The following is a 26,543-nucleotide window of genomic DNA, read 5'->3' as shown; positions in this document are numbered from 1 at the left end:
ACAGAAATGCAAGAATTAAAATATGTTAACCATCCGAAATTATACATGCTTCATACAAAAGGAAAGAAATACACTATGAATAGTTTCACTTTAAAAGCTATAAAATAAAAATATAACAAAGAGATATTCAAATGTTCAATTCAAAAGTAAAATAATTTACTTACTGAACTTATGCTAGAAAATATGGTCATAAAAAAAAAACATCCTTTCTAAAATGGAAAAACAAACCCAGTTTTTCATGAAAGATACATGCAATCTATTACACAAATAGTTAACACATTGCTTTAACAGAGTAAAAATAATATGAATGTTATTAAGTAAAATTTAGTCATTTTTTAACCAGATCAACTTGTGGTTAGACACTATATCTTCCAGGTTAAATTTTATTAAAAATAAATATTGAAAATAAATAAATATTGAATCAAATGAGAACAGTAAAACTCAACATTTTTATTTAGGTGGCAGAGGGGAAAAATGAAAGTCAAAATATGGCTACACTTACCAAAAATTTTGACTTGACTGTCTCAAATTCTCCGGAAGATGAAATATCATCTGTGATGACTTTAATGTGCTTTTCAACTTCATCCATCCATTGTAGAAGTTCATTGAACCTATGCATTTAAAAATCATTATAAAAGTACATGCTTTGTATGAAATAATTAAAACAATCACATCCTAGTTGTTGTTTATAAAAAAAAAACTGCATTTTTTTTTTTTTTTTTGGTGCATGAATTACTTTTAAGGGAAACAAAGGGCACTCATGCAACCCTGCAAACACGTTACAATTATGTAACTAGCAAAATGTTTGCCAAATTTTAGAAATTTTGAAGTTTGGCAATCTTGCTATAAACTGCAGTAAAAAAAATCAGGCATATATTTTCCCTGGCAGACATGGAATTGTTTGATGAAATAAATAAATAAAAAAATCCCTAAATATGAGTTGAGCCTAAATTGAGCCAAAACTAGTTTTGGTAATGCAATGAGAACCACATTGATAAAAGGTGACAAATGTAGCAAATGCCAAGGGGCTCAGAAGTCTGAAGGGCCTACATCAGAAGAAAACACCATGTTATTTTTTTCCTTCGAGTTTAAAAATGATGGGAGAGTTAGAAAGCTAGCAAGTGAAGCAACCAAATCTAGCAGGAACCAGAGAACTTCTAACTGGTTCTAGCAGTATCATAAAACCACTATAAATAATAACTAAAAATATATAACTGATAACAAAAATAACATATTGGGCTGTGTAGAGTACAATAAAACCTCGTTTATTGGACCTGCTCAGACCAAAGGCAATCTTGATAATCAAGGTAATATGGGTAATAAGTTACACATTCTTAATAAACAGATGGCAAACATATTATTGAATAAGCAGACTTATTTTTTATTTGAGCAAAAAACAATGATTTGTATGAAAATTTTGTTTTTGGCAAACACTTCATCACTTATAGTTCTGCCGCTGTGGCGTCGGATTGACGCTCCAAGCACGCCATGTTGTTTTTTAGATTACTATAATTTACTGTGCTACATATGCAGGAGTTGTACATTTAATCAAAGTAAAAAATGAATATTTGGCATATTTGTTGTTCTGTTCCTGCTATCATAATTTAAAATTATCATTTAAGTGATTATAGTTTTTTTCAGTCTACAAAATTGATAAGGATAAATCAGAGATTTAGTTAAAGGGGGGCCGGACAAATGAAGTTCTACAGTACTACAAAATATTACTCAAAACAAGCTGTTTCAAATAAATAAATAAATAAACCTTCAAAGTTTGATTCAAAATTATTTTCTATTTTAAGAACATAAGTTTGTATTTTATACATTACAAAAGAATTCCAAAAAGGTTGGCATGTAAAAATACTTATTCATAGTTTTAACTCTAATTTTATCTTAAGCCAATCTTTCTTCCTTGGTTTAAAAAAAATGCAAATCTGCACATCAAGAAGGGGTGTAAGTTTTTATTTCAATAAGCTTCAAATTATGAGCTCAAAAGATATCAAAATTCAAGGGCGCCCACAGGGGGGAGGGGGGATTATGGCACAAGTTGAACCATCAAAATTTTTGAGGGGGATTTTTTAATTTTTATTTATTTATTTATTTAAATTTATTTATTAGATTTATTTTTAATGAAAATTGTTTAGTTTATTTTATTGTGTATTCATTTATTTATTTAGTTTGTGTGTGTGTGTGTATGTCATTGGAGTAGAACATAACTTTTCAAAAATGTAATAATACTAATAGTAATTAAAAATAAATAAATAAATTAATAATTAAAAAAAATAAATAAATAAAAAAAGAGAGCTAAAAATAAAAAAGGGAAAATTTTTCTTTTTTTTGGGGGGGGGGAGGGGGAGGGAATTTGCGCCACTGAACTGGGGGGGGGGATGGGTCCTGTCAAAACTACACATTCAATGGGAAATGCTTTACCTCTGACAATATTCAGTCCAATCTTCTCTCAATTTCTGAAGCCCCTGTAAAAATGATTCAATTTCTTGCTCCATTTGCTTCCACTGCTTCTCATCTGCAGCGTATGCATCACTCATGCTTGGATCCTTAGTATTTGCGTATTTGTACTCATCTGATAAGATTTTTAACTTGTACAGTGATTCTTTTGCTAGATGCCTTCTTGGTTGAGTAAAATATTGCTAAAAATGAATGAAAATTAAAATGTGCATACCTTTATACCTTTCTACATGCAGCGTTAGAAATCCTTTAAAAAACGATACTGATCTTTAAAAACCAATAAACAGAGAATGACTAATCCAGCAATCAAGTAGACAAAGTTTACCAAAAAATGTGTCTCCATATAAGTTTGAGAACTTTTTTGCCAGAATAATATTTATTTTTCATAAAATTTGCAAAAATTTATTAGTTTTAATTAATAAATTTTAATTAAAACATCAAATGGATTTTGCATCTAATAAGAATTTGCCAAAATCTAAGTACAGAAAATTGATGAAAATATGCAAAAACATGATAATAGTAATAATTATAACATGAAAATGGCTATGGCAGTGAATAGTCACAGTCCCGCAGACAACTTAATTTTAACTAATGGCCTTCCCAATCATTTTTTAGTGGTCTCAGACCAGTGGACAATCGAATATTTTGAACACTGAAATATATTACAAAAAATGCTGAAATTACAACACAGTAATGCCAAAATTAGAAACATTTTCTCAGTCATTTTCAAAAATAGAATTCATTTTATAAAACAAATGTATAAAAATACAAGATACTGTCTGACCACGGATTGTATGGAAAGACAAACATCCATTTTACAATCGAAAATGGACGAATCTATGATTTTTTACCGATGTCAGCTTTTGCAGAAGCAGTCTCATTCAAATGAGCGGAATATGCACATCAAATTTTTACTTTCCCCCCTAATCCACAAAGATTCGTCTTATCTGGACGTTTGAAAATTCCATGCAATCCGTGGTTGGACAGTAATCATTTTTTCCTTTAATTTTTTTCTCAAAATCAGTCTATGTAAATACTCTCTTATATATAATGGAGAACTTAATGCAGTGATTTCCAATCAGTGGAGCGCACCTAACTAAAGAGGCATAGAACAATTAAAGGGGGGGGGGGGGTATGAAGTTATCAAAATTTTTGAAAAAATAAATAAATAATCGAGTCTGTGTACCAAAATAAAAAATAAGCAAAACATCATCATTATGGCATTTATCTTTGATGCCACCACAGAGAGCAGGGACATCTTTTCAATGACAGGTTCAATGACAGAACATTTTCAGAAGTGTTCAATAACAAACCCCCTTACTTCAATATTGTTTGAATATTTAACTAATGTTGCATTTAAAGCATCTATTTTTTTGTAATTTTTGCTGATTTGTTAAATGTAGGAATATTCTCATTACAATTTATAATAACTCATAATTTTAATAATAACTAAATATATGTGTTTTGTGTAAAAAAAACTACTTTCATATATAATGTTGTGCTGTTTTCCAATCCCATTAAATAAATTGTAACGCCAGATGTAATTTTAGGAATCAAATTATTATAAAAAAAATTGATGCGGCATAAAAAATTTTATTAATAAAAGTGAGGTTCATGTATATAAAATATAAATAAATACCTTTGTGCTGAACAGTAAAATAAGACAAACAACGTTAGAAAAAGCACAAATTTGCCAATTACAGCAGACACGAGTTTCGACGTTACAGGGAAGGCCTTTTTCAATGCAAAAAGTAATGAGCTTATGGATGAAAAGACATCCGACAAAAGCCAAGAGCAGATAAGCATGAAGCTTAAAATATAAAAACAGCGGATTAGCCAAACACCAATGAGAAAGTTATAAGCCGATCAGGAACCAATCAAATTTGCTTTTTCTAACGTTGTTTGTCTTATTTCATGTATATAAAGTTTGGAAACCCCTGACATAATGCTTACCGTATGTTTCTGCATCACCACATCTCCACTTTTTCCACTGTCAATCATCTGTTGCTCTGATCTGAGTTCCCCTTTCATCTCTTGAAGTTGAGCATTGAATTCTTGCTCTTTGATCCGGAATTCTTGTTGCAGAAGATGACACGGAATTCGGTCGGTCATCTCCTACAAATGAAGAGTAATTTTTTTTTCATTGGTTTAAATGCATTTAGAGTGTGCAGGAACTATATTCATTTTCTAACAAGAAATGATGTTGAATTAAAATTAAAAAAGAAAAACTGACCCCGAATGTTATATGAAAATGAACTGCTCGGGCCAGAACCTATACATAATTTATTAACATTTTTCAGATACTATGGGAAGACATGGAAAAGGAAAAGAATCACAGCTACTAAACTCTGCTAGTCGCAAAAGCAAAATCAAGAGGGAAAATTGAAAATCCCTTGAAGGGATTTTCTTACATACAAAAAGGAAATACAAGTACTTTATTTCTTTACAAATACAAAATGGCAACAGATAAGCAATTTAAATCACTGAGTTTTTTAAACTTTAACAATAAAATCATTACTAATTATGTGAATAAAGATTTAGAAGCATCGTAAAAATTTTGTAAAAAAGGTAATATAATTTTAACTCTAAATAACTTAGAAGTCCCTAACAAACTCCATCAGATGCAGAAAATTTTGCTCTTTCTTTTGGTAGTAATATTTTAAATGAGCAAGTTTTCATCATCAGAAGTGCTGTCTTTGGTTGGTTTTAATGTTAAAGTCACACAAAGGTGATACTTAGCTAAGAACACTCGATCAAGTCTACTTTTGAACAAAAAAATTATCAAAATTAGTTCATTTGGTTAGGAGCTACGGTGCCACAGGCATAATATACACAATTACACACGTAAAACTTATAATCCCCTTCCTCATTATGTCAGGGGTTAAAAAGAAAAACACGTGCATAGCTATAATATTAAAGAATAAATTATTTATTAAAGAATTATAATACATATTATCTTTACTAATAATAAAGCTGAAACTCTGTCGGGATATCTGGATTTCTCTCTGGATGTCTGTGACGCGCATAGCGCCTAGACCGTTTGGCCGATTTTCAAGAAATTTAGCACAAAGTTAGTTTGTAGCATGGGGGTGTGCACTTCAAAGCAATTTTTTGAAAATTCGATTTTGTCCTTTTTTTATTCCAATTTTAAGAACATTTTACCGAGCAAAATTATCACAAGATGGACGAGTAAATTACGAAATTATCATAAAGTGGAACCGTAACATGGGCGAGCCATTTAACATAGCAAATTGGCGAGAAATTCATCATCCAATATTTGTAAATATACAGGCGAACCAAATTACCTTTTAATTTTCTACTACGGGCAAAGCCGTGCTGGTACCACTAGTTCATTAATAAAGTTGAAAGTCTGGATCTCTGTTACATGCATAGCGCCTAGACTTGTTGGGCTGATTTTCATGAAATTTGGCTCAGAATTAATTAGTAGCATAGGGGTGAGTGCCTCAAAGCGATATTTTAAAAATTCGATTTTGTTCTTTTTCTTTTCTACTTTTAAGCCCATATTACTGAGCAAATTACCACAACATAGAGTAAATTACCAAAACATGGACGAGCAAATTACCATAACATGGACGAGCAAGTAAATATACAGGCGAACCAAATGACCTTTTAATTTTCTACTATGGACATAGCAGTGCGGGTATCGCTAGTTTTAAATAAAGGGGAAAAAAGCACAAAATTCACCTTCCATCTTCTCTGCAAGGATTGGACAGCTTCTTTAATGGGACCTTGATCCGTAGGCGGAAGTGTTGCAAGAACAGCATCACTGGAAGCTGTGAGGTCACGTATTGTAGAATCATTTATGCTACTGAAAAATGCCTGAAAAATACACAAAAGATAAATTATTATTGTTCATGGTATAATGATTGCGGGAAGTCAAATATCAATATTTGCTTTATGCATACAATTTTTGGGCTACATCCAAGTATTGAGTAGTGACAATAGATAAGTTTAAAATATGTTCTAAAATTCGAATGTCATTTTTCAATTAATACACTTTTTAGGATTAATATAAATTAACTTTTAAATAATAAAAGTTCATGCTCAAACATTTAACAATTTAAATTTTCTAATAAATAATATATTTGTAAACATGGCAATCAATTTTGGAATGGTAGCTAAGATGTGAAATTAGCCTTTCCATTTTGAAGAAAATGGTTTAGAAATACTTAGAATTAAAAAATGATAAAGAAACAAAATGTATGAATAAAATAATTTTTTGCACTATGACAAATACCTCAGGTATACAGATCTCAGGTCACGTTGACACTCTGATAGCAAAAATTTCTGCTAATCAACATTAAAAAATTCAAAGACTTTTTTATATTTTTCGGAAAAAAGAAGGAAAAAAAATTCCCCACAATACAGCCACTGTTTTAGAAAATATTCTTAGAATGTGGAACTTATAAAGCCACTGCAGTAGGGGGTCTGTCCAGGATTTTTCACAGGGTCCGTTTTTTGTGAATAATCAATTATTTTTGTGAAAAATCAATTAATTTTGTGAAAAATCAAATTTTGCAATTTTTTTTTTTTGGAAAAACGAAATTTTTGAATTTTGAGGTGGCGCAAACTGCATCATTGACACTTAATGTTGAGTGTTTTCCCTCCTTTCTGTTGAGAATATCATTCTTGCATGTGTTTCGAGTATTGGAGTACGAGAGGGCGGCATTACACTCTGGGAGATGGGCATCCCTCAAGTATCAATATTCATTTACCATTCTACATTATGTTAAATTATACTAGAAATGTTATATGTATAGTATTTAAAATAATTGTAATGAAGAAATTCAGGCAGGGGTTCAGCATTTAACTTTTTGAACCAAGACATTGTTAAAAAGCATAGAATTTCGTTTAAAACTTATAAACTCCATGATTTTTACAAAAATAAAAAATATTTTAATTGTTTACCTCTTAACAAAGCGTACTAAACATGGAAAATTCGAATAATCAGATTCCCATAGCAGATGCAAAGAGATCGCAATCCTCAAAGTGAAAGCATCAGAAGTATAAAAACGGCTTGTAAAATAAATATTTCTGATAAAGTTATTTTAGAATTGCACTTTAGAGTCCTATGATAAACATTTCATTAATGTCTGGATACAGTTGAATCAAAATAGATAAATAAATAAAAAATAAACCATCGATTCAGCATTTAATTTTTTGACTCATAAAAGAAAATGGAATTCCTCTTTAAAAACTTAAAATAAGCGTTGTTACAAAAATAAAAAGACTTTTCATTTATTTGCATCCTAATAAAGCGAAGTTAGCTTGAAAAAAGAATAAAGTATGATTCTCATATCGAATGTAAAAAGATTGCGCTTTTCAAAATGTAGGCATCTAAAGAAAAAAACAATAAATAAAAGAGTTTATTTAAACTTAATTATCCTTTTTAGCATCGAAAAATCAAACCCATATAACTTCTCTCCCAAAATAACAGTTAAACATCGCACCCGCCAGATGCTAAGTGACGATAAGTTTAAAGTTGGTAACCCTATCTAAAGCGATCACATTCACCCCCCCCCCCCCCATCCCTACTAGCCTTTGCAGTCCTAAGTTCATTTTGCAACAACATCGCTGCATAAAACAAACAAGCAAAATTATAAACCAAACTGACTTTCAGCTGTTAATTTCTTTCATCGAAACCAACAACAAGCATTTATTAGGCCTTAGTAGTTATTTATCGCTTGCAGGAGCATCACAAGAGCGCCTTTTTTTTTCTTTTGCAAAACTAGCAGATTTTGTATAAGTTGATACCTCTAATATAACTTTAAAAAAGGTTTCAAACATGCTGCATTATTTTGATTTGAGATTTGCTCTTCCAATAAACAATTTGTGAAAGATCCGTTTTTGTTTATCAGAATTTTGTGAAGAGTGCGGTTTTGGTTGGTTGGGATTTTGTGAAAGGTCCGTTTTGGTTGATCAGATTTTTGTGAAGGGTCCGTTAACGGACCCAAATTTCTTCTGGCCAGACCCCTGGTAAAAATTTTTTTTTTTCATGGCACAGCTGTTGTGTCAATGCAAAAGTTTCTAAATGGAATACTGCAACAAAAATTCTAAAAAATATTTTGTTGCATTGCCCTAACATCAAGAAAACAAAACATATCTCTTTCATCTGATACAAAATCAGAGGAACAAACCTTTTGTGCTTGCAGTTGTTTTTCATCCGAAGGTTTCTTGCTAAGGTATGTCTCAGCAGTCTGAAGCTTTTCCTTCACAGTGTGGGTGTGTGCAAAGTACTGTTGCCATCTCTGAGCTGCTTCCATCAGTGCATTTTCCCACTGTTTTGCAAGTGACAAACAGCTCTAAAAAAATTTAGGAATACTTACCCAAATGAATAGAAAAAAGAAAGGAAACAATAAAATAAAATTATACACCCAAACCTCTTTTTGTGCGGTGGATAGGGACCAGGGTTGGTAAAAAAAACGGGTTTTTCAAAAAAACCAAAAAACCCGGTTTTTTTTGGTTTAAACCAGTTTTTTTTTTGGTTTAAACCGGTTTTTTTTTCGGTTTAAATACTATTTGCGAGAAAAACAATTAATTTTCGGAAGGTAATTAAGGTTCCATGTAATTAACAGTTAGTCAATAGTCACATTATACCTAATTTCTTGATTAATTAAAGAGATCACAACAAAATCTTGTAACTAAATTAAATAATTAAAATAGCTTTCTGCGGGGAAATATTGATTGAAATGTTTGACTTGATTAACATATTAGTATGCATGTATATATAGACCCTTTATGATACGAAATACTGGTTTCATTTTTGATTTCATCAAATGAAAGCCAGATTAGGTCTTTTTTTCTACAAAAATTAGACACTCTTTTTAAAACAATATGAGTAAGTAACTCTTGTAAACTGCACAGGTTAGCTAAGGCAAAGCAAATACCAAAATCCCAATTCCAATGAACAAAAGGGGGGGGGACTAAGAATTATCTGCACCCAATAGTCATAAAGCAGCATAGGTGTATAGCCAATCAAAATCTTTTGAGCACACACAATCAAAAAAAAAAACACCAATGGAGAGTGTACTTTATATGTGAAGATTTATATATTTCTCAATCAATTTTTACACATACATTTGCATTTTGTTCTGGGAATTTAAAAGTTTATCTTTTAATCTTCCTACATTATAATATAAGGAACTATTATGTATCATAACATGAAGTATAAACTTTTTTTTAAAATTTGATTCAAAAAATATTATTTGTGTTCACCTGCAGAACAAATCTTAATTTTTAGGTGCAAACAATTAAATTAGACTGTTGATTACCTTACAAGTCAAAGTTAAAATTCCAGGAGAGTGCAAATAAATGGGCAAAAATGTCACACCCCTGCAACAGGAGTGAGCAATTTAATGGATTGCATCTACAATAAAAGATTCAATCCCTAGTAAATCTTAACTAATCATGCAAATTAAGCATAATGATGGAAGTTGACTGAAATCTGTTTTATGGCACATATATGAAATAAAAAATATATTAATACTTTTTTTCGATTAAAGCTTGTAATACATTTTGAAGAAGCAACTTTGCAATTTTAGTATTTATCTCTGCAACTTAGCTAGGAACTTAGCATAAGTGGAACTTTACATTTTTCAATATGTGTGGGAAAATCAATGTAAACCTGTAAAATGGATTTTTTTTTTTTTTTTTTTTTTTTGGCTTTTTTCTTGAAAAAAACCATTTTTTAAAAAAACCGCATGGTTTTTTTTAAAAACCAATTGGTTTAAACCATGGCTAAAACCATGGTTTAAACCAACGTGGTTTAAACCAAACAACCCTGATAGGGACCACATAAAAAAAATTGCATTACAAAGTTTGTTCGTTTTATAAATAATACTATCGTCAATTGAGTCCTAATCTGATTGGGATTTTCATAAACTGCAGAAAACAAATCACACAAAAAAAGTGCACAAAAAGAGGTTTGGGTGTATATGAAACAAGAAAGTTGCCTGCCAAGGTATGACAGGTGAAAATTTCTTATCTACATTTGAACGAAGCCATTGCCAGTTTGGTGATAGTTTGATAGTTAAAATTCTAACCCTAACTCCAGTGGATTAACCCTAAACTCCAGTAGATAGCGTTCATTGTTGACCACTTTTCCGTTTCTTCATTCCCCTGAAATGACACAGTCTTACCAGTAAAAGTTAAGTTACCAGATCCAGTTCAGCCTTGTCAAAATAAAGCATTTCCTAGCATGTCAAACATTGCCAAAAAAACATTATCAAATTATCATGATATGGTGTGAGTTTCATTGTTGTTGAGGTCAGCATTACTCAATCAGTGAATTTTCTATTAAAGATATGAGGATATCTGTAACTGTCTGACTGATACATTTTTATGATACAATGAGTATACATTTTCCTACCATGTAACCACTGCATTTGTGTTTGATAATACTTGTTACTTTAATATTAAAACATAAAGGCTAACATAAAAATTGTAAATCTAAAATCCAGCTAAAATTGAGATGCCTACCAGCATACAGAATAGACAAAGCAAAAGGAGAAAGAAAGAAAACAAAAATTAACACATACCTCAAATCGAGCTTCTGTATTAGCTATACTAAGTTGAACATGACTAGTATCTAAATTGGGCATTCCTTTGGTATGTTCCATCATGCTATTGAACATATTCTTTTGACTCTTAATTTTTGCTCTATACTCAGGTGAATGTGAGAAGAAAAGCTACAAAAGAAAACATGAAATTTATTTATTTATATGTTTCTCTTGTTTTGCTAAACCTAAAATATAGCAGAATGCAAAATCATAAACAACAATGTCGAAAAAAGCATACAATTAGCAAAAAAAAAAAAACATTGCAAAACTGCTTTGGGCTCACAAAAAACAACCCTTTCAGTGCTAAGAAAAGAGCTCATTGGCATATTCGAGTGTTGGGGCTTACATATTGACGAGGCAGTTATCTTTACACAACTTTAATATACAAAAAATATTCACACTGAGAATATATACCAATCATGAAAATTATGACGAGTGCTGCTGCATGCACAGGAATAAGCTGAACATTACATTTGTTACAGTGGTTCTTTTGCTTATGCGGCCGTACTCCAGAAATTGGTACATAACATTTATAAATTAAAAGACATCCAACAAAAGCTTCGGAGCTAAAAAACTCATGTCTTCTTTTTTTTTTTTGCAAATTCATCAAAATATTTGCAATATTTTAACTTTTCAGCAAAGAGTATTTTTTTTAAAATTTTTTAAAGCAAGAAATGTTTGCTTTTTTTTTACAAAGCTTGAAAGTAATGACCTCTGTTTTGTGGTCATGCAGTTTGAATAATTATTTCAGTAAAGTAAAAAAGATTAGACAGTTAGGATTATTTTAAATGTTTTTAGTTATGACTATTTGCAGTCAGAAGGTGAAGTGAAAGGCTCAACAGAGCCGAGCATTGACAATCAGAGGTTTGTTGCACTAAAATCCAAACATAAGTCCCAAGAAGAAAGCAGTAGTTGAAACAAATTTAGCAAGTCATGTAAAAAGCCATTAACCTCCTAAGGAACAAACCCATCAAATGAGCAAAAGTTCGGGCAAACCTAACCTGCCAGCATTGCGAAGGCTATGCAGATCTTATTCACAGCATTACAATGTAGACAGTTTAGGTTTGCCCCAACTATACTTTTTACTAAATTTTTGGAAGTCTAAAGAAATTTTATCAACTTTAAATTATATTTTTCAGAACCATAATCTATTATTATTATATATTTATTTTTCTACTCTTTAGCAGACAAATTATACTTTAAATTTGTAACTACATTTATGTTTATCAAAGAATGTTATCTGGGTTAAAACAAAGGATTTTATAAACATTTTCCTCTGGATAATGGTTTCAGATTTGTCAAATTACTAAACATTTCTTAGTGATACAAAAAGATGAAAGACAAATATTTTGAAGTTCACATCAAACAAATTAATTGCTGAAAGAACTAAGTTGCTGACAGAATAAAAATAAAGAATCTCATTTCACTCAAATTTGGTTAGTGTTCTGATAGCTAAATCCGAGTTCACAGTCTATGTTTTATTGGAGCAAACAGATTGAATTACTGATATGACTTGTTTCATCATATGAAAAAAATTAACTTTTGTTTGCTCAAGATTTAACTTGTTTAAAATCTATAAATATATACAATAGACCCTGTTTTACACAGGTTTATTTTAAGCCGTTTCGATTATATGGGGTTTAAGATTTGACACCTTAATTTTATTTTACGTGGATGAGTTTTGGTTTTACGCAGATGTAGCAATGTAGACAGATAACATTTTCCTCTTTTTCAAAGTCCAAACTCCTAAAGATTGCAAATTACACGTAATAAACCGCATTTTTTCGTGCTAATAATCGAACTTGGGCCACTGGAGACATTTTATACAATTGATTCTAGAGCTCTTTCCAGAAGTAAAGTTATTAAACTCACACAGTTCAGAACTCAATGGAAGAAGAGCTTTTAGGAGTGACAAAGGAGGCCAAAACCAACAAGGATACTGACTTTGGTGACACACAACCAAAAACGTTCACACTGAAAATTTTGAGCCATTCCAAGACGATAGAAATGATCTTTCTGATTTGTTAGTGAAGGAAGATTCTATCATGGAAATGACGCAAGTAATCATGGATGCGTTAATGCTCTGCAGAGAATTACAGAGAAAAATTCTTAATGACTGCCAAAGGACTATCATAGCCAGCTCCTCTTTATAAACTGGACATGAAATTAATTTATGTTTTCTTTATACATGTTGTGCATAAAATTCAATATAAGTAAACATTAAAGTTATTATACAATTAATCATCACTAGATTGAAGTATTTTTTATCTACGGAACCTAACCCCTATTTTAACACTACTATTAGGTCTCAATTTATGTGGTTTCGATTTCCACGTCATTTCCGTGGAATGTAACCCCCGCTTAAAACGAGGGTCTACTGTAATACATATAAAATATAATTAAAAATATATGAAATGAAAATCAAAACCTTATGTTTCTCTTGCAATGCTGCAATTTCTTGTGCACAGCTCGGTATCCCATAGGATGCGATGATGCTTTCGGCTTCATCCAACCAGTAAGAAACTTCTGATAAGCCCTTCTCCAAAGATTCTTGAGGTGCCATCAATTGATAAAGTGCTTGAAGTCGGGACATCAAATTAGATTTGATCCTTAGAAGAGATTCCTTGTCCTACAGAAATATATGATGTAAACTTGAATATAAACAAAGTATCTGTAAGTAAACCAAAATGTATTTCTAAGCTAAAAACATGTATAACATGTATAACTTAGGTTGGGTATATTTTCGTTTCTTGGCTCTTGGGTTTATACAGAGAGTTAATCTCTTTCATGAAGAAACAAATTATATAACATTATGGAAAATATATTCAATTTAAGTGAACAATAATTTTTAACTTCAAGATCAAATTTAAGGCATAAATAAAGCTAAATAAGTAATTTTTCCTATATAATTTATTTCAGTGAAAAATTAATCTCACCAACCTTTTTCATAGTATGCATGATTTTCTCAACTTCAGGAGCAGTCATATGAGTCACTACTGAGTGCATTTGCTTAGAAACATTCTTAAAGAGATTGTCGTGTTGTTCCCACTCAGATTGAAGTTTCTGTAAGAAATAAAAAGCATTCTTCTAATATAGTACATATTTTCAAAACTAGATGGCGCCATGAGCACAGAAATAATTTTTGATAGAACTTTTATTGTTCTTACATTCAAAAGCTATGTCAATGTTCAAGTTAATCCTGACCATGTGAAGGAAAATTGAATATAATATAATATTACTTTGTTAGTCAATTTTATTTAAATCATTAAAATTAGAGGAAAATAGGTTTTCTTTCTATCACTGAATTAGAACAACTAGTAGGCACAAGTGTTTTATCAGACAAGTTAGTGTTTTATCAGAAGTCAAATAAGATCTAAAAAGTGTAAATCACAGCTTTCTAAGATTGTTACAGTGTTAATATCTATTATTTGCAGTGATACTTCTTCAGTGTTGCAATGCCTAAAATTTAAAGTCTAATGCCTTTCAAAGTGTTAAATAATTTTTTTAAAAAACAATCAAAAAGACAAGAACAGTTTTATTTCCACAAAACATGAGAATACAATGTATTTAAACACAGCTAATTATAAAATAATAAATAAATGACTAGAAAGAACAGTTTACATAAACTCTGTAACATTTATTGTATTTCATACATTAAAAGCAATATACCTTAAGTTTCTCAGTGTACATTTCTAATTCTCCTGGTTTGCAAACAACAGTTTCATTCAAAACATTTCCTGCATTTAATATCCACATCTCAAGCTCTTTCAAACTCTTATGAAAAGTATGCCTTGATCTTAAAATTTCCCCAGAATGTAAAAATTCTTGAATCTGAAAAAAAGGCAAAATTATATAATTCAAGAAATAATTTAATAAATGTTTTAACAACTAAATAAAATATATTCCTCAACACATATTCCTCCCACTCAAGACATTTTAACAGAAGTGTCAAGATGCATGACATTCAGGGTTCAAATGCCAACAGCAGATGACAATACATGAGAAGTAATCAATCAAAAGAGAACGTATCCACTCTTGGGAATAACTCGTTTTTATGTGTTTTCGATATCCTTCAGATGGCCTCAATCAAACTACCTAGTGTCTAGAGGTTCAAATGGAATAAATCCTGATCTAATAATAAAGAGCAAAGTTTGACTTTTCTATCCAAAGGTTAACAAATCCATCTCCTACATTTTTTCAGTTCATTTTACACTGAAGGGATCTATAATGATTGAATCTATTGATTTTTTTTTTTTTTTTTTTGAAATGAGCATATTCAAAATCTCCCACTATAATACAAGGAATATCTCAGCTGAAGCAAAACACAATAAATATACCTTTGTTTTGAGAATGCTTACCTTTCATTTGATTCACCAGAGTTTGAAATAAAGCAATATGGAGAATTCTTAAAATTTAAATTGGTAAAACATATGGTTCGTAAATTTGAAATATTATTTCAATCCTACTATACCTTAAGAAATTATTGGTTTTAAGATGACAAAACAGATAATTTTTTCAACATACACAGACAAAAAAAAAAAAGAGTAGTCTATAAGGAATCATTGCACAGAGACAAACTAAAAATGTATCAAACAAAACAAAAAATGGTTGATTACATGGGGTAAAAGTTTATCCCATTTCTCTCTAATCATGGCAACAGTTTGCTTCACATTCTGAGAGATATCTTCCCTGCAAGTAGCTGCCAGATAGTCTCCAGATTCTGTGACTTTAATTTTACTCTCTTGCCAGGAAGCAAGGTCTTGAAAGAAATCCTAGAACATAAAACATTTTTTAAGGCAACAATTGAAACTTTGATGTAGGAGCTTTTAAAGAATACATGCATTACATCACTAATAATTTTTCAAAATTTGAAAGTACATGCAATTTGATAAGAATACAGATCAATTCATTAATAATAGGCGGTTCATGTCCATACCTATTGTCTACATGTTCTATATGAAATAATGTTTTTGATTCTGCTTACTACTTCAAGGGGCTGTCCACAAATGACGCCACACTTTGAGGGGGAGGGGAGGTTGAGAAATTATGGCAGTTTGAGACAATGTCAGGGAAGGGGTAATAAGAAGTAAAACATTGTACATTTTTTATGAAAACATGTTTATGAAAAATTGCCTGCATGTGGCAAGGCGGGGGGGGGGGGGGGGGGGATGATGAAATGTGATTTTGTGATTTTGGGAGAAGGGGGCCAAAAAGTTGAGAAAAAGTGATATAATTTATTGACAGCCCCTAAAGCATAACAGGACTTGCCCACCATATTTCTATCATTAGATGAAACATGCTTCATCATAGAAAATTCTAATAAAATCCTGTTCCAACATGTGTACTGAATTCGAGAAAAAAGATAAAAACCAAAAGTTCGGTAACAAAGATGAGAATCAAAATTTGAAGAAATTGATGCTACAATGAAGAAAACTCAAAGAAACTCGCACAAAAGATATAAAAAAAGAGATAAAAATAGTATAAAAAAGATAAAAATAACAAAAGATAAAAATAGAATTGGTGTATGGGTGGTATCAGTATGCAAAAACAACAGCATCACTTGCACATTTTTCTAGAATTGACAATTCCTTGTATGCATGCTTTTAACATTCATATTCATGGCTTTTCATATTTTTGCCTAAGTCCTGTACTTTGGTGAAAATGGTGGTTTAAAAACAATATACACAAAAATTGCATTACTTTTACAACAAGACAAATATTTCAGTGAAAGGCATCCCCCTTCTACCACTAACTACAGCACTGTGTGTTCTACAACTAAGAGAACTCATCAAATAAGTAAGTAATCAGATTGCCAAAGAAGTTCTTTTAACATGGTTGGACTCAGGAATTTTCTCATGCTCTTTTTCTCTCTCTGCATCACTGGAGCTATCAATATTTATTTTCTTGACTATTTACAGTATATTTTCCCTTATCCACATTACTTGGGCTCAAAGCCTTTGCAGATTATAAAAATTTTGCTAATAGAACTTTTTTGTCTAGATGTTTTAATAACATTTTATTTATTTCATTACACTTAAGCATTTTTGCATTAATTTTACAACATTTAATATTTGTAGTTTTAGAAGAAATGTTTTTATTGTAATGGTGTTCAAAATAATATTTTATTCTAACATGAAACATTGTAACTTTTTAAATTAAATTTATTGAACTGAGAAGTTAAGGTGGTTTGTTTCAATAATTTCAGTTGGTTTAACGGTTGTTGTGTTGGAAAATAGTTAGAAAAACATACTTCTCTTTTTCTGTTTGATCTATTTTTCTTTTGGCTAGAGCCATTTCAATTTTTTGAAATAATTTTAAATGGAAAGAAGTTTACATTTCAAACTGTTTCATCAACGTAAACAAACGCACGATTTTTGCCAGTTTAACAGTTACAGTTAAACATATCATTATAATTTTAACATGAAAATAATTGCGTTATATGCATATGAAAATTAAGTTATTCAATTAAGAACTTAAAATGTTAATAAATGCTGTAAGAAAACTTGAATCACATGAATTACAAAGCAAAATAAATTAGTTTTATTGCTAGAACATTTCTTAAAATACTAACTGCAACTGCTGCTGAGTTTGTTCACATTGAGCTTTGTTTACAAATGACTGAGCTGGCGGTGTATTTCATATATACACCATGTTCGGCTATGACAACATGAAAAAAAGTTCAACTAACCAGCTGGTATTCAGCATCCTTTCTGAGAGCCAGTTCTGCTTGGTCAAGCCATTTCATTAATGGCTGGAGACCATTTGAATACCTTTGCCATTGATTCAAAACCTCTTGGGAAGTATTACCCACTGAATGCAGTTCAACCATCATTTTCTTCCATAGGCCATCAACGTCTGCTAGAAATTTTTCCAGCTTGTCCCTCTCTTTGGCACCTTGAAAAATAAGAGAAAGCAATTTTAAAATTTGCTACAAATCATTACCAAGGTGTTTATAAAATTGCAACATACACAAAATTGATAAAATTGGGGAAAAAAATATGGGAAAAAGGTTTTGCATGATCAGTGGCGCACTCAGGAATTTTTCCTGGGAGGGGCTAGAATTTTTTAAAGGAATTCTAATACACGAAATGAGAGACAACATCAGTAAAATTTCAATAGCATCCTCCCTCCCAGATTTATGTAGTTTTTTTTTTTTTTTAATTTCATATCATTTAAGTTTTATTACAGCTGTGTTTTGATCATATTCAAACTTTACAAAATTTCAGGGAAGAAAAAAATAGTGTTCTTTCCTGTTCTCAGTGCTTCCTCTCTCCATCTATCGAACGACAAAATCAGAATAAATTTTTAAATGATCTAATTATGCTCAAATTAGGAAAAAAAAAACTTGAGTAAAGAAAGCTGCAGCAAATATTTTTTAAAACAGAAAGATGAATCTTATTGGTGGATAAGTTTCGGGAAAAGATTTTTGCATCAGCCGTATTTCAAGCGAAGTAATTTTCAACCATTTTGTTAAATTTCCAAAAGTTAAAGACCAAGAAACACAATTTCAGACCTTTTCCTTGGCTTTGTCAAAGGGGCAATGACTTTTTCTGAATTCCTTGTCTACGGGAGGGGCTTAAGCCCCTTAGCCCCCTCCGAGGGTGGGCCACTGTGCATTATAAAACTTGAATTTATAAATGAACAAAAGCATAAATATAAACTATTCAAATCAATAAAATAAATTTCAAATGTATATTTAACTAAGCAAAATTAACAATCATACAACTTATTGCTGCCTAATATTGCATTCATACCCATATTCATTCATATGAATAAATTACATATATAAATACATCTATACATTAAACAAGGGTGCACACCTTGGAGGGGAGGATCATGCCCCAGAGTGGCAATGAAATTTTCAGGGGAAAAATTATTTTAAGGGATATTTCTCTCTCTCTCTTTTTTTTTGGGAAGGGGGCTCCCAATTTAGTGGGGTCTTCATTGTAATTGGGCGGGGGGGGGGGGGGTGCACCCTTGTTCTAGGAGGGACAGTCACCCCTGCATTAAATATATACATTTATGTTACTGCGAAAGACCGAAACCTGGTAAGTGTCAATATTGGCCCGTGAATATCAACATTTTGCATAGCTAATACATGGGCGAAAGAATCACTAGTGAATGTTGACATTTTCCAATGGTCTTTCACATTAACATATACAGAGAGAGATGGAGGTGGGAGTAATATATAATTTTAGAAGTTAACTGTAACACAGAGTTCACTGTTGTGTTCTAGCTTGCAGCTTTTTGCTAGTGGCGTGTCTACTAATGATACTGTAATGACATGATTTAAATATAAACTGATAGAATTTCTTAATGTTTGCAATACTTTAGTATACAACTAGAACAAAGGTTCTTTAGCTTAACACCAACGACCAAATGTTACAGTGAGCAGAGGGGCTTCAAACAACAGGGGTGTCCAACCCCCTAAGAGCAAGAGAGCACCCTCCTCCCTTAAATATTGCAAAACCCCCCCCCCCCCAAAAGTAAGAGAAAAAATACCCCTCATCCTCCCCCCACCCCAAAAAAATGGTGGCGCAATCTGCGCCATGACCTTCCCTTCCCCTTAGGTGAACACCCCTGCAAACAATAAGTCTTGAAAATTTTTAAATGCTTAAGAAAAAAATCTCACATACCTAGAGCTCCAACATATTGACACGTTTCCACGTTTGTTCCAATCAAGGCATAACGTTTATCATACTCTTCGAAAATTCTTTTCTCTTCAACAAAAGTCTGTTGAAAATACATTCATAAACTTTAAAAATCTTTTTTTTCAAATGACTAAAAAAATACCAAAATGCAACAGTCTGATGTGAAAAAGTTGCAGTAACTTACTTTATATTCTTGATAAATTGCTTGAACTTCCTTCTGATACCCATACTTTTGATTCCATTTCTTCAAATGGTTTTCTACATCTGACAATAATTCCAAGAGGTTATATCGAGCATTCTCCAGCTGCAGTTTGACCAATCGACGATGTGAAAGAACTGATACATTCTCAAGCCTTTTTTGCAGGTCATCTATGTGTTCTGGTACAACGTAAGCAGCTTCTGGAAATTGCTGCCAATTTTGTAAGTATTTGAAGTACCCGTCTAGTGGTTTAAAAAATTCCTAAGAGTAAAGAGAAGACTGAAATAAATATTCAGTTGTTTAACAACTTATAGGAGAATCAAAATGAGTAAAAATGACATTTTTGGACATACACCCAAACCTGTTTTTATGTGGTCTTTTTTTACGTGATTTTTTTTTACGGTACATTAAAATTTCAATCATATTGGGATTCGATTGACAAAACTATTTTTAAAACTAGTGTGAGGTACAGTAGAATACCTTTATAACGCCAACCTGTATAACGCAATTCTCTATAAACTGCACAACTTTTCAGAAGTAAACAATAAGTTTTGAAGTTTAAAAAATCCCTCTGTTTTGCCTTACAAACATAAAAATTGTTAGGAAAATTAAATTTTGAATAACTTTTTCATCATCTTAATTCAAAGCTTTTAAATGAAAATTAGCATTCACAGTAAAATGAAAATACCAGATGGTTCTTGAAAATGCAGCTGTTATGCAAACCATGAAGCTAGCAGGAGTGCAGGATATTTCACTTTCTTTTAATAAAGAAACATATTTATTTGTGAATGACTCATTGTGTAATTAGTGCTTTAATACTCACTACAGATAAAACTCATTGCTAATATACAGATTTATTTTGTATAATAGCTTAAAAATTCGTGAAATGACCTATATAATGCCAAAACCTGTATAACGCAAAAACTCTGGTCCCAAGGTGTGCGTTATAATGGTCTTCTACTGTAGTATCTTCAAGTGACAACATAGGCATTCAAATGGGAAGTCACTATGATCTCAGAAAAATTTCTTTACTCGGGGGAATTTTGTCCACGTACTTGGCGAAAATTACCATCACTTGGTTTTTTTATTTGAATTAAAGATTACACTTTTGTAAGTTTTTGGGTTATTTTCTATGTCAGACTTTTTTTATGCGGTCCCTATCCACCACATAAAAAAAAATACTTTTAAACTGTGTTGCGAAAACAACTTTTTAAAGCTACTCGTGAATTTTTGAACAATTTTTGTATGTGGTCCCTATCCACCGCATAAAAACAGTTTTGGGTGCACTTTTAATTTTTCAATTTTATTAAATATTTCTTTTACTTTTAGAACAGAGGCAGAGTAAGGTTCAAGTGACAAGCCATTCTCACAGAGAACCCTTATTTTTCAGTCACACTTCAAACTTCTAACCCTAGTATAATAATATACATCACTAGTGCAACCAGAATTACCATCTGGAGGGGTTTTTTTGATCAAGAGTCCTTGCATGTGTACAAACTGCTGTATCAGGATTGTCAATAATGTTAAAAACAAGGCATCTGCACCCCCCTTCCCTTTCGCTGTGCCACTGATATTTGTACATGTAAAGACTGTACTGCCATGAGAATATAATGGGCAGCATCTGCAGAAATGAGATTTTGAGATATTTGAAGAAACTTGTTTTGGATTCCTTACTAACAATAGGGAAAACTTGGAATTTGACTTTTTTTTGGGCTTCATTGTACCCTACCTATAAAGCATACTTTTTAATGCAATATTTTTGAGCTTTGCAAGGGAGAGATATAGAAAACTAACAAAATAATAACAGTGGTTCATTCATGTGTTAAAAAAATTATCAACAGGCCACAGTACCCGGATCGTAAGGTGTTGGACTCATAACTGAAGAATCGCAGGTTTGATACTTGCTGACCAAAAATCCTCCATGTACAATAATGGTGTCTGGTGCATATTAAATGGTCACAAAGTCCTTTACCTTTCCTTTCGAAATTAACACATCAATTCAATATCAAGGGTCGTTAGGTGCCACTATTTTTTAAATTTTTTTATCTGGATTAAAATTTTATAAAAAAGATGTCTTCAGGTCTCATCTTACCACTTGTAGTGGTAGGAACAGGGAATGCTGGAGTGAAGTGTTGTACTTTTCAGTAATCATATCTTATGATACTTTTGTTAAAACCAGGGGTGTCCACATAGGAGCGGGGGGGGGGGGGGTCATGGCGCAGACATTGAAATTTTTAGGGGGGTTGCATTTTTTGGGGCGGAGAACTCTGCGATATTGAGGGGGTGCGCCCTTGCCCTTTAGGGGGTGGGCACCCCCTATTAAAAAATATTTTTTTGCATTGGTATTTGTTGTAATGAGATTTTAATGTATTATGAGAACCTAAGTTTGAAAATGTTAAAATAATTGTTCACGATAAGTAGTATTATTTTTATCTAGTTATATTTAATTAATTATTTATATATATTTTTTAGACCCCTGTTCTAAATATGCTTTTACTTCAGCCCACTTCCTACCCTTAAATACCACTTTGCCTTCTTGGCTTTCCATTGCTCTCATTGTTTCTTTAATCCTATTCCCTCTCATATCCTACTTGCATTCCTTTCACAATCCAGGGTTCATACTCTGTTAGGATGAAAAAACTCCATGTCTTTTTCAAGACTTTTTCATGACTTGAATAAAAATTTTCATGACCTTCTTCACAAAGAGAATAGCACTATTTAATCTCAAACTTGCTAATTTTTGGAAATGAGCTTTAGCAAAACGTATACATGAATGCCACAGCCTCATTGAAGCACTTACTTGTAATGGAAAAAATATGAATGTACACTTAAAAAACTGAACTATTCTTATTTGTCTTCATCATTTAAATTTAAGTAAAGTAAAAATGCGATGAAACGAAAAGTATGCTTAAATGTCTACATTTTTTTTATAAACAGGCAGAATATTAAGGAATGAGACAAAGGTTGAATAAGTAATCACTAAGTTTCAATAAATTTGCTTCAAAAGTTGCTTTTCAGTGTCAACAGTGCATTTAATCATCCACATAACTTGACAGTATTTTGGTTCTTTAAAGTAAAGCCACATAGTTTAGTTTTTTATGTTTCTAAACCAAATCTTTTTTTGAAAAAAAATTCAGTAATGAATCAATCTTCTGATTCAAAAGTATACTTGTTTTGTTTACTTATTTGAACATTTTCAAATGCATATTGATTAATAAGTTCAGAAATTTCAAAACATGTTTGATTCCTGACATTGAACGTAGCAGTGGGTAGCATGGATTAATTTTGAGGGCCATATGTTGGGCACTACTGTTTTAGAGTATAAGAATTCCTCTTTTACTGTATTCTATTGCCTGACTAAAGATCTTTATTTTCTAAAACCTTCAACAAATTAAAATAAACTCTGATAAATGGAAACACAAAGTTTTTACGAGTGATGGAATCGAACTGTGATGCAATGGAATTGCTTTTTTGAGTGGGCGTGGCAAAACCAAGAACGTGCAAGTTCGCTACTAGAGAATATAAAACATAAGAAGTGTTGAAAATAACAGTAAATTCAAAATAAGAGGTGTCCAAGCCAGTAAAATCACATCACAAAACAGGCAAGCGGCTGCGACAGAAGTGGATGCAATGATTTTTCAAAATAACTCAGATTTGATTTTGGGATCGTTCAATTTTCCACTTTTAATAGCTTTTGTGTGCTATACTGTTAAATCTCTCAAGATTTCTAATGCTCTTTTAGTTACTGTTACTTTATCTCTGTCCAGCACATTTTTCCATGACTTAAAAAAAATTCCATGACTTTCAATGGAAATTTCAATTTTCCATGACTTTTCCAGGTCTGAAATTCAATTATTTTTTTTCCATGACTTTCCAGGATTTCCATGACCCGTACGAACCCTGACAATCACAAAAATTCACTTTTCATACCCAAATTACTTGACTTACTGTGTGATCATCCAAAGCTCTTTTCACTGTGGCCAACATATTAGAACTGTCCATAACTGGTAAGAGAGGAGATGACACTTTCGTTTCTGCCTCTGTCAACCACCTGCTCAGCTGCTCGAAGACACCAGTCAATGATCCGTCTAAGTAGCGTTGCCAATCTATCAATTCCTTCTCCACTTTGGCCCACCTCTGGAGAACGATCGGCCATGCAGCCTTTAAATCTGCGTCGTAAGACGAGCTTGCTTTCGATCGCAGTCGTTCGTAAATGTCTCGGTAATTCTTCATTTCCGATTTCAAGGAATGGAAATGCTGAAAAGATGAAATCATTTCTCTTTATTGTGAATGCAAAAGAGTCTCATGATCAAAAGATCATATAACTTTTTTAATCATATTTTGATGAAATTACTCATCAATTTGGTATTTATATTATTTAATGAATTGTGGCACACTACTTAAATAAAACAAAAAATGCAAGGTAGTGAAAAGTACAGTAAAGCCGCATTATACCACAGGGATGGGGACAAATTTTACACATGCATTGTAATATAACTGCAGTATAATAAAACTTTTACTGCATGTAAATTAATAACAGTAATAAAATATAATGCAGTGCTAATAGACCGTCAGCTAAATGTACAGTCAAACAGCATTGAAATAACATAATAGCATGTAGAATATTGTCGCCTCAGAATAACCATAAAACATCCAATCCCAGAAACAATAGCAAGCAATATTAGAAACAATAGTTCTGTTACTCTGAGGTGACAATATGCTAAAAAACTGCCTTTGAATAAAAGGTCAGACACAAAATAACTATAACAGTAATTATAAAAGATAATTAAAACTGAAACTGAAGGACAGCTAATCTTTTCTCTTAAAATATCAAAAGCTTGGAATGGAATGCAGAAGTAATAATGTGCATAGAAAAGTTGGGAGAGCAAGAGTACAAAGACTTCACGAATAAAAGAAAACAAAAATGTTTTTTTCCAAAAATATTGGGGGACAGGAAGGCACATGTGTTATACTACGGTCTGATACAACAGAGTTATACTATATTAGCATACTATACAAAAGACAAATGCAGAATACACCATAGAATAATAATTTACTCCTAAAAGTCCAACTTCTAACCTAGCAGTCTTTTTTGATTTTTTTTCTAATGAGGTAATGAATTTCCTTTCAGTCACCTTTCCTAAAATAAGGTGCCTGATATTGAATAAAAAAAACTCTAAATAAGGGTCTTATTAACCACGTTTGAGGCAGTGAAGAGCAAAGGAATGTAAGTGGACTTTTTAAAGTTTTGAGTAAAATATGCTTGAAGTTCAGCTCTACATAGGTTTTAACTGAATTTTTTTTCTAAACCATGCTGTTTTGCAGCAACTCGATTTAAAGTTTAGTCAACAGTGCAGCATAGCTAGTAACAAAGCCAGTAAGATGCTTGGGTTTATCAATAGATTTATTTCAAATAAATTTAAAGAAGTTCTTCTGCCCATATATAGAAGTTTGGTAAGACCTCATTTGGAGTATGCTGTTCAGTTTTGGTCTCCTTATCTTAAGAAAGATATTAACGTATTGGAAAGGTTTCAAAGGCGGGCTACAAGGCTAATAAATGGACTTTCTCACTTAGACTATGATTCCAGGCTTAGGAGGCTAAAAATGTACAGTCTTGAACAAAGAAGAGACCGAGAGAACATGATTCAGTTGTTTAACTTTATTAAAATGAAAGATGTTGCAGGGCTGAAGTTTAGCACTGAAAACAAGACAAGGGGTCATTGTTTTAAGCTATTTAAATCTCAGGCTAACATGGATATTAGGGAAAATTACTATTTTAGCAGGGTAGTGGAACCTTGGAACAGCTTATCGGAAGAGGTGGTAATGAGAAAGGGAGTAGATAGTTTTAAGAGGGCCATTGATCTTCACTGGGGATTGTAAATTGACTAGGACCAGCCCAGTTGGGCCCAGAGCCTGTTGCTGGTCGTCACTTTTGTATTTGTATAACTACCAGGGATACCAGTACCTGAATTTGCCCCATAACAGAGCAGAGGCTCTCCTATTGTCCTATCAGTACTGGTTATCTTCAAAACTTGGATTTTGGCACTTACATCCCTTTGCCTCTCACTGCCTCTCATTTGGTATTTCTCTCATCTGCTCGTCTCTTCATAATAATGAGAACAATAGGACTTACATGATACTGTGTTTTGTAATCCACACTGGGACTTTTATGACTAGCTAATACTGTTTCTGCTCTGTCTAACCATAGAGACAAAATCTCCAAATCACTGCTTTGGGTGAGATCCACATCTTCTAAGTCTGCTGATGCATATGTTTCTGGGTATAAGTGCAAAAACTGTGCTACATATGTCATGATTGATTTTTCATCTGGATAGGGAACATCAACATCTGAAAAACAGAAGTATAATTACAGTATTAAATAGTTTAACTAATATTACTAATCATACAGGCTAAACTCATTTAAGAGTACTAATGGGGGAGAAAATGTTGCTAAAATTATTCAATTATCATATGTAGTGGACTGGTCTTGTCCAGTTGTTGTTGGTGTAGTGATCTTTAGTGTTTGATAATGGAAGAATTCATTTTACACAAAATTCAATATATAACAGCAATTAAATTAAGTCATAGCTTTTCTACAGTCTCCTTTTAAATCAAAAAATAAATAACTTAGATCAGTACAGAGAAAGTATT

At 31.9% G+C, this 26,543-nt stretch overlaps 1 protein-coding gene across 1 annotated transcript in view; it reads right to left on the bottom strand.

Annotated features, from left to right (window-relative positions):
* The window catches only part of LOC129223276 (muscle-specific protein 300 kDa-like), a 175,047-nt gene that overhangs the window by 113,864 nt on the left and 34,640 nt on the right, over nt 1-26,543 (bottom strand). Inside the window, 15 exon segments of the mRNA XM_054857842.1 lie at nt 503-611; nt 2,428-2,645; nt 4,417-4,578; nt 6,169-6,303; nt 8,622-8,786; nt 11,022-11,171; nt 13,471-13,671; nt 13,983-14,105; nt 14,712-14,873; nt 15,659-15,814; nt 17,731-17,936; nt 19,679-19,775; nt 19,878-20,153; nt 23,841-24,149; nt 26,026-26,240. Coding sequence (XP_054713817.1) covers nt 503-611; nt 2,428-2,645; nt 4,417-4,578; nt 6,169-6,303; nt 8,622-8,786; nt 11,022-11,171; nt 13,471-13,671; nt 13,983-14,105; nt 14,712-14,873; nt 15,659-15,814; nt 17,731-17,936; nt 19,679-19,775; nt 19,878-20,153; nt 23,841-24,149; nt 26,026-26,240 — 2,684 coding nt within the window.

Source organism: Uloborus diversus, chromosome 5 (genome assembly GCF_026930045.1).
Source record: "Uloborus diversus isolate 005 chromosome 5, Udiv.v.3.1, whole genome shotgun sequence".
NCBI lineage: Eukaryota > Metazoa > Arthropoda > Arachnida > Araneae > Uloboridae > Uloborus > Uloborus diversus.
The sequence above is the reverse complement of the archived record's forward strand: the minus strand, read 5'-3'. Positions and strand labels throughout refer to the sequence as shown.